General features: G+C 39.6%; 1 protein-coding gene across 12 annotated transcripts in view; it reads left to right on the plus strand.

Moving 5' to 3' along the window:
- The window catches only part of MYCBP2 (MYC binding protein 2), a 293536-nt gene that overhangs the window by 27077 nt on the left and 247908 nt on the right, over positions 1-18551 (plus strand). For all 12 annotated transcript variants that reach the window (XM_079778973.1, XM_079778980.1, XM_079778981.1 and 9 more), the window contains exons 2-3: positions 5722-5797; positions 13576-13791. In XM_079778973.1, the coding sequence (XP_079635099.1) occupies positions 5722-5797; positions 13576-13791 (292 nt within the window). The remainder of the gene's footprint in view (positions 1-5721; positions 5798-13575; positions 13792-18551) is intronic.

Below are 18551 nucleotides of genomic sequence, written 5' to 3' on the forward strand. Positions count from 1 at the left end.
GCCCAGGCTGCCCAGACTGAAAGCCTCTTGGGCAGGAGCAGACCCCCAGCTCCCTACAATCAATCGCAGGGGCTCTACTCCTGCCCAGGCCGAAAGCAGACCCCCACCTCCCTGCCCAGGTGATCAATTGCAGGGGATCCGCTGGTGTATCAGGCCAAAGCAACGCCCAGCTCCCTGGGATCGATTGCAGGGGGTCCGCTCGTGCACCAGGCCGAAGAAACTCCCAGCTCCCTGCAATCGATGGCAGGGGGTCCGCTCTTGCACCAGGCAAAAAGCCGTGGCCTGCGGCTTTTGGCCTGGAGCCGGAGCGGACACCCAGCTCTCCGCCTCTGATGGCAGGGGGTCCGCTCATGCACAAGGCAAAAAGCCACCAACGACAGCTTTTGGCCTGGAGCCTGAGCAGACACCCAGCTCCCCGCCTCCGATGGCAGGGGTCAGCTCTGGGCGCCTATGTATGCAAATTACCCGCCATCTTGGTTGGGTTTATTTGCATACTCGCTCTGATTGGGTGGTGGGCGTGGCTTGGCTTTGTGGGCGGGGCTGTTGGGCGTGGCTTAGGCGTAGCGAAGGTGTGGTCAATTTGCATATTACTGTTTTATTAGGTAGGATGTCTCCCTTTTTTCCCCATTGACCCCCTCCACCCACACTCCCCCCCAGGCCTTAATGGCACTATTGTCTGTATCTATGGGTTATGCAAAACCTATATAATAAAATATGCAAGTTGTCCCCTCTGGCGGTCGTTTGACCCGGAGACTGGGAGTTCAACCACTGGCTATGGTGTGCACTGACCACCCGGGGGCGGCGTGGAACATGGCAGGTGTGGGCCATGAGCTGCGACCTCTTGCCAGCTACCTGGGGACGGGTGATGGGGACGGACATGAGGAGAGAATGCGGGGTGTCCGCCGAGCTCGCTCTCACTCCCCCTGCTACCCTCCCCCGGGACACCAGGGCTCGCGTGCGCTGGTGAAGTCCCTGCGCTTAGGTGCCAGGCGCCTGCATGGAGCCCGCTCTGCACCCGCGTGGCCTCTTCCCGGTTGGCCGGGCTGTCTTTGCCTAATCTTCTCCTGCCCCTTTCCCCCCTTTCCTCTGAGATTTGTCAGTCTGTTTCATGCTTTTAAGTCTCTGGATCTATTTTTTTCATCAGTTTATTTTATTCATTAGATTCCACATATGAGTGAGATCATGTGATATCTGTCTTTCTCTGATTGTCTTATTTTTGAAGGAAGAGTAGTGGCTTGCCTCTATCTAGTATCCTACTTTAGGAAAGTGGAAGTCAGGAATTAATCTTGGTAAAAAGAAAAGGCAGATAATTTTAGAGTGCTTATTTGTATAAGCATTAGTGATGTTTTGAATAGTTTTATCTGTGTTGCATACTATTAATTATGTTTTTTTCTTTGTGACATGAGCCTGTTAATCAAAATATGTTCTAGACTGGGAGTCGTCAAACTGGTCCACAGACCAAATCAGCACAATTCCTGTTTTTGTATGGCCTGTGAGCTAAGAAAATATTCTCCCAGAAATAAAGTTTTATTGTAATACAATTATGCTCATTTATTTATGTGCTGTCTATGGCTGTTTTTATGCTGTAAAAGTAGATTAGTTGCTACAGAGATTCAGTGGTCTACAAAGCATAAAATACTTGCTATTTGTTATTTTACAGAAAAAAATATTTGCCTTTTCCTGCCTTAGACCATAGACTCAGGATTTTTTAAGTTTTTCATTGCTAAGGCAAATTAAACAAAAGATTGAAACCCATGGCTCTGTGGTTGAGCGTTGACTTATGAACTAGTAGGTCATGGTTTGATTCCTGGTCAGGGCATACACCTGGGTTGTGGGCTTGATCCCCAGTGTGGGCTGATCAGTGATTCTTTCTCATCATTGATGTTTCTGTCTCTCTCTCCCTCTCTCTTCCTCTCTGAAATCAATAAAAATATATTTTTAAAAAAGAAACCCTCTTTCTTATTCCTGAAGTTCTTTGAATTTGGATTTATTAAAATCCTAGCATTTTAGAATTAAAAGGAATCTCAGAGATAATCTCCTAAATCTTGTTATTTTCCAGATGAAGAAACAGATTCAGAGAGAGGTTTTAAAATTAAATTATGACTAATTTTTGTTTTGTTAGAAAACAGACTCAGTAGTAATCTGGTAGAGAAACTAATGAACTATATCATGGAACAACTTGCAAAATTCATTGGTCCTCATGTTGCAGAAGTGTTTGGTTTTCCTTAAACAGTGATTGCCATTACGAATGTTCCTTCTTTGGCATTTTTAAAATAAATATTTTAAAATAAATATTTAAAGCATGTTAATAGCCTTTGCCTTTCATTACTACACATAATTCTTTCAAATCTCATGGGTATGGGGTTCTTTGCATGAAAAGACTAAAAATCTTACAGGATCAATTCCAAACATTCTTCATTAAGCTCCTATTTGATACAGGATTTAAAGTCCTAAGTCACCAGAAATTCCAAGATGAATTGTTCATGTGTAAGACTGGTTTCTAGAGTTTCTCTTTTATCTATCCATTCTCAGATATTATGAAAAGTTTTCAAATGCAGTCATATAATGGGATCTTTTACTACTAACATAGCATTTTTATTTTCTAATGTTGAAGTGAATTTTCTTTATATAATTTTTAATTTATTACTGGCTCTTTTTGACAGCCCTCTACTTCTAAAACAATCCAAATCAACAAAGAACACACAGTAAATTTAATTTCTGGGGATTTGGGAAAGCTGATTCTCCAGCTGATCTACATATATTCAGGAATTAGTAGGTTCAGTTTCATTTAAATTGTTATAACTGATTAAATGTCATATGCATAGAAATAAATCTATCTTGTACTTTGAGCATTCAAGAAGTCCATTAAAGCCCGACTGGTGTGGCTCAAGTGGTTGAGTGTCATCCCATGCACCAAGAGGTCACAGGTTCAATTCCTGGTCAGGGCAGATACCCTGGTTGTGGGCTTGGTACCCTGTAGAGGGTGTGCAGGAGGCAGCCTTCCTCTCATCAATGTTTCTATCTCTCTCTCCCTCTCCCTTTCCTCTCTTTGAAATCAATTAAAATATTTTTAAAGTCTATTAAGCAAAGCAGATAAAAATATTGATGTATACTGGTGAAAATTTAGGTTCGTGATAACTAGGCTTCAGGAAATTCATCTTAATTGGGATTTATATATTCCGTTCCTCTGACAGTTTGTGTTGAGTGAACTTTGATGCTTTTATAAATTGCATAGAAGGAACTAACCTTTTAGCAGTTACATACTCCTGTTGCTCAAATAATTGATTTCACTCAAGTAAACTTTAATATAAAGGGAGGTTGGTTTCCTAAGCCATATATGAGAAATATTTCCATTAATGTATTTGTTCATCTAATATTTCTTGAACATCCATGATGTGTCAGACACTGATGTGGGTGCTGGAAGTGTGGAGTTGAAGTAGACATTCTTCATGCTCTCACAGTAGTTGAATAGATTATGTAAGCAGGTATATATGCTCATGTGTAGCATTTGATAGCTGTTGGTCACTCTCTTTACTTTTGTAACTTACTCTACTGGGGAAATCTCATTCACATACATAGTTTCCATTACCTTTTTTGCACCACAATCTGCATAAAATAATCCCGTGGTTAACTCCTTACTGGACATTTCTGGCTAGATATCCTTTAATGTTTGGTGTATCTATGGATCTATCGTTGGTCCTCTGCTTATTTACTCTTTGTGTAAGGCTCATAGCTATAGCTCTGAATTTTCTTTTCAACCCTTCCTTTCTCCTTCATCCTACTCTCTCTTTCTCTCAAAATAGTATTGCGTTCCAGGTACTTTTCTGGGCAAAGAGCTAGAGCAGTAAACAAAAAAAGGCACAGTTTTTGCACTCTTGAGGCATACATTTGTGAGGCAGTGATGCATTTAACAGATATCCCATACACAATTATAGTTGTAGATTATAAAAGTACACAATGAAATAAAAGTACAAAATGAAATGAGAGTGTGTACTAGGGAAAATAACCCAGTCTGGGACATTCCTTAGTATGTGACTCATACTGGGACCTCAGAGAATAAGAGTGGTTAGCAGGAAATGTGGGAGAGAATTCCAGGTAGAGGGAGAACCTCTGTGAAAGTCATTGAGGAGTTTAGCCAGTCCAGACCATTGAAAAAGATGTATTTGTGGCTGGAGTATGAAGAACAAATTGGAAATGACTGCAGAATGAGGCAGGAGAGACTGGACAGATATCGGTAGAGGAGCTTTTAAGCCGCGTCATTTCCTTTAGACTTGATCCTAAGAGAATTGAGAAGATATTAATAGAGTTGTTTGGTGTGTGTATGTTGTTGTTGTGTTTTTTTGTTTGTTTTATGGTTGTTGTTTTTTCATTTGTTTCTTTTTGTTAATAGTTTTAAGTGGGGGAATTACCTACTTAGATTTGTGTTTTAAGAAGTTGACTTGGGTTTTTAATGTGAAGAATGGATTGAAGGGGGCTCAAATATCAATGTGCAGAAATGTGTTATGAAGGTTTTGCAGTGGTACAGGCAGGATGTGGTGGTAACTTAGATTATTGGCATAGAAGCAGTAGAGATGTAGATGGATTCAAGAACTGTATGAGATATAATTGACAGGATTTTGTGATTATTTTGGTTTATGGATTGAAGCTGAAGGAAGTGTCGAGGAAAATATTTACATATGCTTGTTCACATCTATTTTGTTAACATTTTAGAATCTTAAATCTTTTTCATTAGTAAAACATCTTCAAAATCAAATCCATTTTTTTTTTCTTTCTCAAACTAATTCTTCCCCTTGACATCTATACTTTTGTGAATGACATCTCTACCTCTAAGTGACTTAGCCTTACTACAGCTTCCACTAAATTGGTTACCATGTGTTATGGATTTGAACTCTGTATCATGTAGAGTTTCTTTCTTCTCCTCTTTCTCCTCCTCTTTCTCTCCCCCTTCTCCTTCCTCTTCAACTTTTGTCTTTATTATAGCAGTAGCACCCTCTTGCTTTTTATCCAAGTCTCTGAGCTCCTTGAGGGCAAGAAGGGTCTTTTTTACCTTGTATCTAAATTTAGCACCTAGAAGTGTGTACTTCAGCATGGTAGACATAAAAAAATATTAAATGAAATTAAAATCAAATGTTTTCTTTGAGTCTTATTTCTTCCACTCTAATTCTCATTACTTGCCTCATTTATTTTTTCTTTCTCAGAGTCATTTAGGGAATTCCTTTTGTTTATAAGAATAATTTGGCCTCAGGGCTGTGAAGTAATGAAAAACTGCTGGATGTGAGAAGTCTATGAGTTGGGGTTTTCCTATAGTAATTTGATAAAATGGACTCCTGACCATTTTGCACTGTAGCAATCACTACTACAAAGAGCAGATTTTTGTGGGAAGGGATCATAGTTGATATTTATTAGCATTTCCACTGTTAAATAAAGTTTAAAAACCTCCATTTGATGCCTTTAAATTTTTAAAAATTTTATAAAACTATTTGCAGAATTCAAGTCTTTTATTATTTCATGTATAGTGCTTAGATAATCTAGTATTGCATTATTTCAATAGCTACATTATATGGTAGTATCTTTCATGTATATCTAGAGTATATTGTTTCATAGAAAGAAAGTTTATAGGATATATATTTAAGTCTCTATTTTGGAAGTACCTATTTTTAATAGCTTTGTATGTCCTAATATTGAACTTTCATAATTTTTCCACGTTTTTTGCATTTTTAGGAATAAGAAAATTTTAAATAAGAAGAAGTTGAAAAGAAAACAGAAGAGCAAATCAAAAGTCAAGACAAGAAGCAAGGTAAAACTGCTGGCAGTTTATCAGAAATAAGGAATTTTTCATATAGTAATTTGAATTAAAATGCCAAGATTAAAAAGGTGTGAGTATAATTAGCAAACCATTTCACTTCTCTGTATTAAAGTAATTTTTTTAAAGCCTCTTACTATTTAATTACACTGCTTAGCTTCATATTTTGATCAGTAGCCTAGAAGTTAATAACTGGATCCTAAAAATTGTTTATTCTTATTTTTGATTTGGGGGGAACACTAACCATTTCTCTTCTTTTTTTCACTCTGACTACCTGTACTACAAACTGAGTAAAATTGGCTTGTGAGTTGGGACCTGAATTTGGGTTCATCATGTGCCTATGCATGTGTCATGAATTAGGGAGAATCTTGGTGCATCTATATTGCTCTGAGATTCTTTTGACTGTGGGTGGCAGTGCAAAAGAAAATGCAATATAGGATATTTTAATTAGGTGGGATCATAGCAATTAAAGATCTAATTTTCTACCTAATACAAAAAATTTTGCTATAAAATCCATCTAGTTTTTACTTAAACATTTTCAGGGTCCAGATTCTGTTTTCTTTATAAGAGTCTCTTTTCTTTTGAACAGTACTAAGAAGCCGAGCCAGGAGGAAGAGAAGAGTCATAACTATGATTTCTGAACAGCTCCACTTTTGGTTAATACAGCTTAGCTTGGCCTGTATATCATATTTAAGTTCTAGAGACAGTTTCCTGCTCTTTCCAGTTAGTGTTCTTGCTATTGTAACTGAGAGGAATCAACTTTAAAGTAGTAAACAAAGAACTTACAAAAGGATAAGGGACAAAATTTACTTAGTGGCTCTATCTTGAGACAGAGATGGACCCAGGGATTAAGTGATTCATCAAATCTATGACTTTGTCTTTTGCTTCTGTTTTCCTCTCGATGTGGGCTTATTGCCCGTGGCTGAGGACTAAGGTTGCTGGCAGCTCCATTTTCATTTTCTTTGAGCAGGAGACATCTCTCCTACTGGTTCTAGGAGAATGTCTTGGGTATGATTTTTTTTATTAACCTGTATCATTTACGTTGGCGTTGGAGATTAGGTACTTTGGTTAGAGGTGAGCACCCCAATGAGCAGGCCATGTGGAATGGGAGAAGGGTTATCCTAAGGAAAATGTTGCTGGGTGGACAAATAATATATTTTCACTCTATCACCTCTTACTACTTTTGCTTTTGAAATAGAAGAGGAAAGTGGAGAGCATTCTTAATATACTTACCGTATTTTCCGGCGTATAAGACAACTGGGCATATAAGATTTTCCTGGGTTAAAAGTCGTCTTATATGCCGGAAAATATGGTAATCCTCTTTATTCTAGCTACATAAAATCTGAATCACCAGGATAATCTATGTACCGTATTTTCTGGCGTATAAGACGACTTTTTAACCCAGGAAAATCTTATACGCCCAGTTGTCTTATACGCCAGAAAATACGGTACTATATAAAAAAAAAGTTTAACAGATACATACTCACTTAGATTTCCAACCTCTACCCATTTTCCACTTTTTGGAGCTATATGCAGAGTCAGTATGGGAATCTTGAAGATCTTTTTAAGTTATTTTAAGCTTTCATTTAGTGATTTCCTAAAGGTGGTAGTTTATGATATCCGGATAAGGTGGGAAAGTCAAGGTTTTTTTGTCCCTTTCAATTCTGTCTCTAACTTTGTGCCCTTAGTAATTCACTGTTCTTGTCTAGCTTCAGGTTTTATATCTCCTATCCGCTTTTTAGGAGCTGCTTGTAATAAGAATGATATAAAAATGCATTCTTTTATTCCTCAAATATTAATTGCATGCTGACTATGTGTAGGCATTATGCTAGATATTTGGGATAGAAAGATAAGTAAGAAACATTTCCTACTTATGATAAGTATATAAAATAGTAAAATTTTATAGTCTCCTTGCCCTCTGTTACTGTTTTTGGACTATTTTTCACCCAGCCTCTTTTTTAAAAAGTTATGCAAAAAATGCCATTGGGCTTTATTTCCTTATTTTTTAAAAACACGCATTTCTTTTCAGTAAAACAAAAAAAATCCATTTATCTATACTACCATATCTCCTTTCTTACTGTCATTGACCCCTCTATTTCTCTTACTCCATTAGCCATGTCCTTTATTTAATGGCCTTCTTATTCAGTTTAGTTACCACAGTTTTGTGGTTTTTTTTAGAATAACTTGCTTAATTAATCTATGGTATTAGTTCCCTATGGCTGCTGTATCAAATCACACAAACTTGATGGTTTAGAACAATGTAAATTATCTTATAGTTCTCAAAGTCTGAAGTTCAAAATGAGTCTCACTGGACTGAAGTTAAGATATATGTAAGGCTGAATTCCTCTGGAGTCTCTAGGAGAGAATTCTTTTTTTTTTTTTTTTACCTTTTCCAGCTTTAGAGGCTGCCTGTATCCCCTGGGTTGTGCCCCCTTCCATCTTCAAAGCCAGCAATGGTTAGTTGAGTCTTCTCATGCTGCATCACTCCCAATACTTTCTCCTTCTCTGATTGTCCTGACACCCTCTCTCATTTATAAGGACCCTTTGGTTAATTGGACCCACCCACGTAATTCACAAAAATCTCTCCATCCCAAGATTTAATTTAATCATGTCTTAAGGTCCCTTTTACCACGTGAGGTAACATAGGCACAGGTTCCTGGGATTAGGGTGAATACATTTTTGCAGGCCATTATTCTACCTACCACATCTTCCTTTCCTCCATTTATATTTATTGTATCCATCTTACAAAACTCAATCTTATACAAATACAGCTGTTTTCTCTTTCCTTCAGGTGAATGTCATGTGCTGCTAAGAGGAGTTTAAAAAGAGTTAATTGGTACCAGTACATATTCAAATGGACCTTCCATAGCTAGACTATCTTCTTATTTTTTTCTGGTCAATTAGGTCTCTAATTTTCTCCTGTTACTATTTCCAACCTTTGCTAGTCTCCTCAGACTTCTGATAAATCCTACCCAAATGACTTCACTTTTTTATATGAGAAATAAAATCCATTACACAGGAAATTTCCTCAACATCTTGCTTAAAAAATGGGTCTTAGGTCAGTATCCTTAATAGCAAAACCTGAGACTGGGATTTAAAGTGTACATTTTAGTGAGTTTTGAATGATACCATCAAGGATCAGAAAATTTCCATCATCCCTAGGGGTTTCCTCATCCTTTGCTGCATTTCATTTCTCCCTGAAGCCCTGGGTATAGGCAACCACAGATGTGTTTTTTGTGCCTATAGATTGGTTGTCATTTTCTAGAATTTCATATAAATGTGATCATACAGTGTGTACTTTTTTTATATCTGGCTTCTTTCCATCAGAATAGTGATTTTGAGTTGTGTACATGTTATACATATTAACCAGCTTAGTTTATTTTTTGCTGATTAGTTATCCCATTATATGGATACAAGTGGCCCAGTGCACGAAATTCGTGCACATTAAAAGGGAATTAATTAGAGGAAATATTTTAATATTGCTGTTTGCCCTTTCTCTATAATAGAAGTGTCAGAGATTAAAGAAAATTAGTAAAATGTATATGAAAATCTTCCTCCTGTCAGAGTCTGGGGCACACTGAGGGACCCAGAGTCAAGTCCCCGCCCACCCACATGCACCTCGAAATCATGCGAGATCCAGACCCAGCCAGCCCCACCCTCATTGGGCAAGATCCAGACCCAGCTGGCCCCACCCCTGTCAAGCCCTGCTGGGTGGGGGGCACAGCCTCAGGTCCCCCGTCAAGCCTCGCCAGGCTGGGGGTGTGACCTCAGGTCCCCTGGCACCGGGGCGTGGGGCGTGGCCTGAGGTACCCTGGCCCGGCGCCACGCAGCCTCAGGTTCCTGCTGATCGCTCATTATGGCTCGTTACGGGAACCCCGCCTCCGCTGTGGGCGCAGCCATTTTGTGTTACAGGAACCCTGCCTCTACTGTGGGTGCAGCCATCTTATGATGGCATGACAGAGTGAAGGTCAATTTGCATATCACCTCTTTATTATATAAGATATCCTGATTTGTTAATCCATTCACCCGTTTGACATTTACATGTTGTGTCCAGTTTCTGGCCATTGCAGATGAAGCTTTTATGAACATTTATCTAATAGTCTTTGTGTGAATATATGTTTTGGGTTTTTTGCGGGGTGGTGGTGTAAATACCTAGGAGTAGAATGATTAGGCAGTGTTTCCTTCCATGACTTGCCAGAGAGGATTCAGAAGACCCAAAAGGAATTTATACTAATGACTAAGACTTAGTACAACAAAAGGTACATACAGAGTAGGCAGCAGGCAAAAGAAATGTTTTGGAGGTGTCTAAGGAGTTATGGCATAGGCTTCCTAATTCTTCCTTGGACATGCTTCCTCTCAGGCAGTGAACTACAGGGGTATGTGTGCAATGTTTTTGCCCAGGAAAGTTCAGTTGAGTCAGGATCCAGGAATTTTATGGGGGTCTGGTCATATAATCATATCCTGCTGTGCAGCCAGCATGGCAAGTGAATCTCAGGTGATATCACATAGTATATCACAGATTGAAACTCAGGTTCAATCTTGATATTTGTACAAAGCAATAGGACAAGCCAGAATCATCAATAGCTGACAGAGAAAACTCTAAAGACCACATTCTCAAGGACTGACCAAGGATCAGTCATGGTTCTCTTGGAGAAATACAAGGAATAAGAAATCATACCTGCAGTGTTAATTCTTTCCTCACAGGAGTGCAATTGTTGGAATTTACTGTAAGCACATGTTTAATTTTATAAGAAACTGCCACACTTTTTCCTGGGTAGCAGTATCATTTTACATTCCTTTTAGCAATGTGTGAGAGATCTAGTTTCTCCACATTCTCACCAGCATTTGTTATCACTATTTTTTATTCTAGCCAGTATGATCGGTATGTTATATATAATTTTGTTTTAATTTATATTTCCTAATGGCTCATGATATTGAACCTTTTTCCATGTGCTTATTTTATTTGCATTCTGTATATCTTCTTTAGTGACATGCCTGTTAATGTGTTTTGCCCATTTTTTAACTGGATTACCTGTTAGTTTTTTACTATTGAGTTTTGAGAATTCTTTGTATATTCTAGATGCTAGTCCTTTGTCAGGTATGTGGTTTGCCAATATTTTCTCCCAGTCTGTAACTTTATTTTTAATCCTCACCCAAGGATATGCTTATTGATTTTAGAAAGAGGGGAAAAGAGAGAGAGAGAGAGAGAGAGAGAGAGAGGAGGGGAGGGGAGGGGAGGGGAGGGGAGGGGAGGGGAGGGGAGAGGAACATTGATGTGAGAGAGAACCTTGATTGGTTGGGATCAAACTTGAAACCTAGGAATGCGCCCTGATCTTTTAGTATATGGGATGATGCTCCAACCAACTGATTCAACTGATTCACTCTGGCCAGGGCTAACGGTCTGTAATTGTAATATTATTTTAAAACTAGAGGCCCGGTGCATGAAATTCATGCATGGGGGGGGGTGTCCCTCAGCCCAGCCTGCACCCTCTCCAATCTGGGACCCCTCGAGGAATGTCCGACTGCCCTCTCACAATCCAGGACTGCTGGCTCCCAACTGCTCGCCTGCCTGTCTTCCTGATTGCCCCTAACCACTTCTGCCTGACAGCCTTATCACCCCCTAACCACTCCCCTGCCAGCCTGATTGATGCCTAACTGATCCCCTGCCATCATGTTTGCCCCTAACTGCCCTCCCCTGCAGGCCTGGTCACCCCTAACTGCCCTCCCCTGCAGGCTTGATTGCCGCCAACTGCCCTCCCTTGCAGGCCTGGTCCCTCCCAACTGTCCTCCCCTGCTGGCCATCTTGTGGTGGCCATCTTGTGTCCACATGGGAGCAGGATCTTTGACCACATGGGGGCATCTGTCTTGTGTGTTGGAGTGATGGTCAATCTGCATATTACTCTTTTATTAGATAGGATAGAGGCCTGGTGCATGGGTGGGGGCCAGCTGGTTTGCCCTGAAGGGTGTGCTGGATCAGGGTAGGGGTTCCCTTGGGGCATGGGACGGCCTGGGTGAAGGGCGTGTGGTTGTTTGCAGGCTGGCCATGCCCCCTGAAGACCCAAACAGAGGCTCTGGTATCTGAGATTTATTTATCTTCTACAACTGAAACTTTGAGGCCTGGAGCAGAGCCAAGCCTTCTGCTCGCTTCGTGGAGGCAGCCATTTCTGTTGGGATTTATTTACTTTCTATAATTGAAACTTTGTAGCATTGAGTGGAGGCCTAGGCCAGCAAGGGCAGGCGGAAAGCTTGGCTTCTTCCATTGCTGGGGAAACCCAAGTCTCCCTCCTACTCTCTGTGGCTGCAGCCATCTTGGTTGGGTTTATTTGCATATTCACTCGCTGATTGGCTTATGGGCGTGGCTTGTGGGTGTAGCAGAGGTACAGTCAATTTGCATATTACTCTTTTATTAGATAGGATCACATTTTCAATTATTCACTCCTAGTGTACAGATATATTACTCATTTTTATATAGAGAGCTGGTATCCTGTGACTTTGCTAAGTCCACACCTTATTTCTAATGGCTTTTTTTTTTTTTTTTGGCAGACTTCTTAAGATTCTTTAAACATCTTCTGCAAATAAAGGCATTTGTTTTCTAGAAGATTCTAAATATACCTTTTATTGCTTTTTCTTGGCTTAGTGCACTGGCATATCTGGTACAGTTTTGAATCAAATTGCTTAGAATAGATATCTTTGCCTTGTTTGCAGTTGCACGCATTGTTTTTTACTATGTTAGCTATGGTATTGCATATGGGGAATTACACTGCTTTTCCAGTGTTGAGCCAACCTTGATTTTGGGTTATCATGCTTGTTATCTTTTTATATATTGTTAGATTTGGATTGCTAATATTTGCTTTTTTAAATATCTCTAGAGAACATATTCACATATTATGTCTTAGTTAACTTTAGTACATTTTTTATTTAATAAAGAGTTTTTCATTTTTTACCAATTATTTATGGAAGAAGTATAGAATTTTTTGAGATCAAGTGTTTTTGGTACTTGAATTATCATTTTATTTATCTTGCATACTTCCTGTAAATACTCTAATTATTGGAATTTGCATTTGTAGAATATCTTAAACCAATTCTCTGTATATTTATAATGTAAATGTTGATATAAAAGAGTGGTTGCAGTCTGATGAATAAATAAAATGCTGGGACAAGACAGAAATTATTTAATTTTAACATTTAAGTTACTAAGCATGTGATTTTTAGTATTTATCAAGACTGATAGCTAAGCAAGAGCTTTAGGAAAGCATATGTTCATAACCTACAGTTTTCTTAGCATTACCACTATTTGCATGAGAATTAAATTCAAAGAATTAATTAAAATTAAGGGTGTGTTTTTTTTAGCCCTAATATCTGTTTAAATCCCTATATCTACTTTTAAAAGAAATGAAAATGTAATACAACATTTGCGGTAAGTCATTGAGACTCTACAATACATTTTAGAAAAGCCCCCAATTAATATCCTTTGAGACTATAGCAGTTAAACTATATTGGCTCAATTCCCATCATGGGATAAAAGGGTATTCCTAAGTTCTTCACCTGCCCTTTCTAGCCCTTGTCAAGGTGGTTATTGCTCTGTTACTCAGAAAGTAATGAAGTATAGTAGAAAGGGCATTATAAGTAGATTTAGATTATTTTTGCTCTGTCAATTATGTGACTTCTACAGGTCATCTAGCATGTCTAATTCTAATATTTTTATTTTTTTATTTAAAATTAGAATTGATGGAAAGGAATATGAAATTGAAGTATTATATCTTGTATTTCAGTCTGAAAACTTGGAGAATACAGTAATCATACCAGATATCAAACTACATAGCAATCCTTCTGCGTTTAATATTTATTGCAATGTACGCCATTGCGTTCTGGAATGGCAGAAAAAGGAAACATCGTTGGCAGCTGCATCTAAGAACTCTGTTCAGAGTGGAGAATCAGATAGTGATGAAGAGGAGGAATCCAAAGAGCCCCCTATCAAGCTTCCAAAGGTAAGTCACTAAGTTCTACTTCGATGCATAACCTATGGGTGCCTTGGCTATCACACATATATTTGCATTGCTAAAATACCTTGCATTTTATAAGATTGTGCACTAAGAATGACATGGCTTAAGAGTAAAAATAGGTTTGGAGCAGACCAGGAAAGCTCTATGCAACTTTATAACTGGAGTGCTTAACAAAGTTAATAATTGGTAACTCAAGGGAGTACTTGGAAAGCCCAGGAAAGGGAGATCAGTGAGTTGGAGTCTATACAGTGGAAATGGTTCTTTGAAGGCATGGAGTTATTGCTGATGGAAGTGGAGATCTGAGCCTGTGGGCTGCCATTATGGTGGGCCCAGAAGGAAGTGCCAGCTACCACAAAGCCAAGAAAAGCCATGGAGAGCTGGGGGTGCTGCCTGCTGGGGCGGGACCTCTTGTACAGGTACACATTTTTATTTTTCTTGAAATAGAACTGGAAGGGCTCCTGTCTGTGCAGCAGCTGAGCTGAGAGCTTTTACCTTTTTTTGCCTAAGGTTATTGTTGTACTCTTGCTATTCTGGCTCCCTTGCCTAGGAAAAATTACATATGAACCAACAAAACTTCCACATTGTTTTGTGATCACTCGCTTATTTACCAAAGGCATATAAGCTAATTGATTTAATAGAAATAGGTACTATAGTAGAACAAACTATTCTTAAAGTACTCTGTTCAATTGAAGTATTGGTATATTTCAAGACTATAATGTTATTATATATTCTTTTTCTTTTCTGTATAGTAGGTGTAATTAGTAATTCTAACAAGAATGGGCAAAAATGTCGACATTTAAAAATATACCTTTGTCATAAATGATGTATGCATCTGCTTTTTTCTAAATACAGACATTTTAAAATTATTTTTTCATAAATGATTCATGTATATTGCACTTTTACTAAACTAATACCTTAAAACTATGCCTTGAAAATGTCTTTATATGTATATATGGCATATCATATAAATATTTTATTACTTGGAAATAGCAGTGAAGATACAACCTGTGTTTCTGATCTGGTTTCTTTCATACATTTCATGGTGGATATTCCTAAGGGTACCACTGTCCTTGATCATTACTATTGATTTCTTCTCACCTTATTCTCAGCAGATGACTTGCTTGCTTCCTATTTCATAGGGTAATAGAGATTTTTTGACTTTCCTCATTCAGCCTCTTAACAACCATCTTCAGGTGTCCTTATTTCTTCTCTTTCCCTTAGTCCCTATTTCTCCAGTGTCCTTAATTGTAACTCCTCCAGTAGCTTCTTTAACTCAAAAAACAAACAAACAAACAAACAAACAAACAAAAAACTGGTTCATCTTTCCATGTGAACCCCTCCAGTTAGAGATTCTGGTCTCTAATTCTTACTTCTTATTTTTAATTAGGGAAGGTTGAGGAAAAATATATTGTTAAGGATATGAGGCTATGTAATATCTTTTCATAAGAATTCTATTCTATGTTTGGGTAATTCACACTGTACTATAATTACCCAGCTTAAGTTTAGCATTGGGAAGGAAAATAAAAACCTAGAGAAATCTTTCACACAGGTCTTCAGATTTTGAACAGTAATCAGTAGTTTAAATGAAAAGATACTGCACAATTGAAAACAACCAACCCTAGAATGGTTTTAATGAGTATTAAAGAAATAAAATATCAGGCATTTTTTAATGTAATTGAAACTATAAAAAGATTCAGAGTCAAAAGGGATCTTTCAATGAAAATCAGGTAATCCAAATAATTAATAAAGAGTTTTTCATCAACTACTGATCCATCAGGAAAAAGGATATACAGATTAAGAAATGTGAGTAGAGTAAAACTGCCTGGGTTCAAACACTCACCATTAAACGTACTAGCTGTGTGAATCTGGGAAAGTTATTCAACCTCTGTGTGCCTTAGTTTTGACATATATGAAATGGGGATAATACCTATTCATAGAGTTGTGGTGAAGATTCTGTGAATTAGTAAATGTCAAATGCATGCCTGCTCAATAAATGATACCTGTAGTTATAAATATCACGTTAGGTACAAACAAGAAAATGTGTAGGTGCAAATAAATTTTATTACTTTTCAAGGAACTCTTCATTTTATTAGGAAATACTTTATATCCAAGGAAATGGAGCTTCTTGTATGCCCACCACTGCCACTACACTAATTCTAACCCCCATTAATACTTTTTAGACTACTGCAGTACTGCCTAACTGCTCTAATCTCACCACTCTCTCATGGATCTGTCTTACTAACAACTAAGCATCTTTACTAAAAAATACAAGTTTGATCAAGCTCTTTTTTTCAAAATCTTCAATAATTCCAATTCACAAGACAAAATCTGAAAGTGGTTACATGATATCTAAGGCCCTTCTTGGACCAAACTCCTGCTCTCTGCCTTTTGCCCTATTCAGCCACTCCACTCTAGCCAAAATAGACCACTGTTACTCTCCTAATGATGCTGTTTCTTCTGCCTAAAAGTACATCTTCAGTTAGTGTTGCATCCTTACTTCCCTATGTGTTCCACTATACCTTCGATGCCCCCATCAACCCTTAATACACTAGACATGCCTCCTATCCTTACTACACATAACTTCCTTAAGGGTAGGGACGGTGTCTCATCATTTTGTATGTAATCTTACCTAATAAAATAGTAATATGCAAATTGACCATCACTCCAACACACAAGATGGCTGCCCCCATGTGGACACAAGATGGCTGCCACAAGATGGCCAACAGGGGAGGGCAGTTGGGAGGGAACAGGCCTGCAAGGGAGGGCAGTTGGGGTGATCAAGCCTGCAGGGGAGGGCAGTTAGGGGTGACCAGGCCGGCAGAGGAGGGAAGTTGGGGGCGACCGGGCCTGAAGGGAAGGGCAGTTGGGGGGACACAGGCCTGCAGGGGAGGGCAGTTGGGAGGGACCAGGCCTGAAGGGGAGGGCAGTTAGGGGTGACCAGGCCTGCAGGGGAGGGCAGTTGGGGGTGACCAGGCCTGCAGGGGAAGGCAGTTGGGGATGACAAGGCCTGCAGGGGAGGGTAGTTAGGGGCAAACAGGCTGGCAGAGGAGCAGTTAGGCATCAATCAGGCTGGCAGGGGAGTGGTTAGGGGGTGATCAGGCTGGCAGGCAGAAGCAGTTAGGGGCAATCAGTAAGGCAGGCAGGCGAGCAGTTGGGAGCCAGCAGTCCTGGATTGTGTTGGGAGCCAGCAGTCCTGGTAGGATCGGGCCTAAACGGGCAGTCAGATATCCCCTGAGGGGTCCCAGATCAGAGAGGGTGCAAGGTGGGCTGAGGGACAACCCCCCCCCGGGCATGAATTTCGTGCACCGGGCCTTTAGTATCCTATCTAATAAAAGAGTAATATGCAAATTGACCATCACTCCAACACACAAGATGGCTGCTCCCATGTGGTCAAAGATGGCTGCCCGCATGTGGACACAAGATGGCCACCACAAGATGGCCAGCAGGAGAGGGCAGTTGGGGGGACCATGCCTGCAAGGGAGGGCAGTTGTGGGCGATTAGGCCAGCAGGGGAGGGCAGTTGGGAGGGACCAAGACTGCACGGGAGGGAAGTTGGGGGTGATCAAGCCTGCAGGGGAGGTCAGTTAGGGGTGACCAGGCCGGCAGAGGAGCGAAGTTGGGGGCAACTGGGCCTGCAGGGAAGGGCAGTTGGAGGGGACCAGGCCTGCAGGGGAGGGCAGTTAGGGGGGACCAGGCCTGCAGGGGAGGGCAGTTAGGGGTGACCAGGCCTGCAAGGGTGGGCAGTTAGGGGCAATCAGGCCGGTAGGAGAGCAGTTAGGCATCAATCAGCCTGGCAGGGGAGTGGTTAGGGGGTGATCAGGCTGGCAGGCAGAAGTGGTTAGGGGCAATCAGGAAGGCAGGCAGGCGAGCAGTTGGGAGCCAGCAGTCCTGGATTGTGAGAGGGATGTCCCAGATTGGAGAGGGTGCAGGCTGGGCTGAGGTACACCACTCCCCCGGGCACGAATTTCGTGCACCTGGCCTCTAGTAATTAATATAATATAATATAATATAATATAATATAATATAATATAATATAATATAAGCTATAAGCTTAAAAACTTTTACTGAATTAAGAAGTAAATAAATTAGTATGTTAGTCTACCTCTTTTAATAAATTATGTGGCATATCTATCCTCAAATATGACTAGATGGGAAGTGTGACTCCTAAATTTTATTATTAAAAATTATGTAGCTACTCAGGCCGGTGTGGCTTAGTGATTGAGTGTGGACCCATGGAACCAGGAGATCATAGTTAGATTCCCGGTCAGGGTACATGCCCGGGTTGCATTCTCAATTCCCAGTAGGGGGCATACAGGAAGCAGCCGATCAATGATTCTCTCTCATCATGAATGCTTCTATCCCTCTCTCCCTCTTCCTTCCTCTCTCTGAAATCAATAATAATAAAAAAAATATGTAGCTATAAAATTTGGAACTCTTTAGAGGATCTGGAAATTAGATAATTAAAGACAATTTGAGCTGTGTAAAAACTGTGTTTTGAGTAAAAAAACTTAATATAGAAACATTTAGGTGGGGATAAAAAAAAGTCCTTTTTAAAATGTTAATGATTAATGACCCACAAAAAACATAAAGCAAAAAAACCCCTGACAAGCAAGGTCTATATAATAGTCAGATTCACTTTAACTTGTAAAAGTCAAAAAGAGGGAAAATTGTTTCAAAAGGATACTTTAACAACAACAAAAAACTGTCTCCTTTATGTGAGAAAAAAATGAAGAGAGAAAGAAACCT

This window comes from Cnephaeus nilssonii (assembly GCF_951640355.1).
Source record: "Cnephaeus nilssonii genome assembly, chromosome: 8".
NCBI lineage: Eukaryota > Metazoa > Chordata > Mammalia > Chiroptera > Vespertilionidae > Cnephaeus > Cnephaeus nilssonii.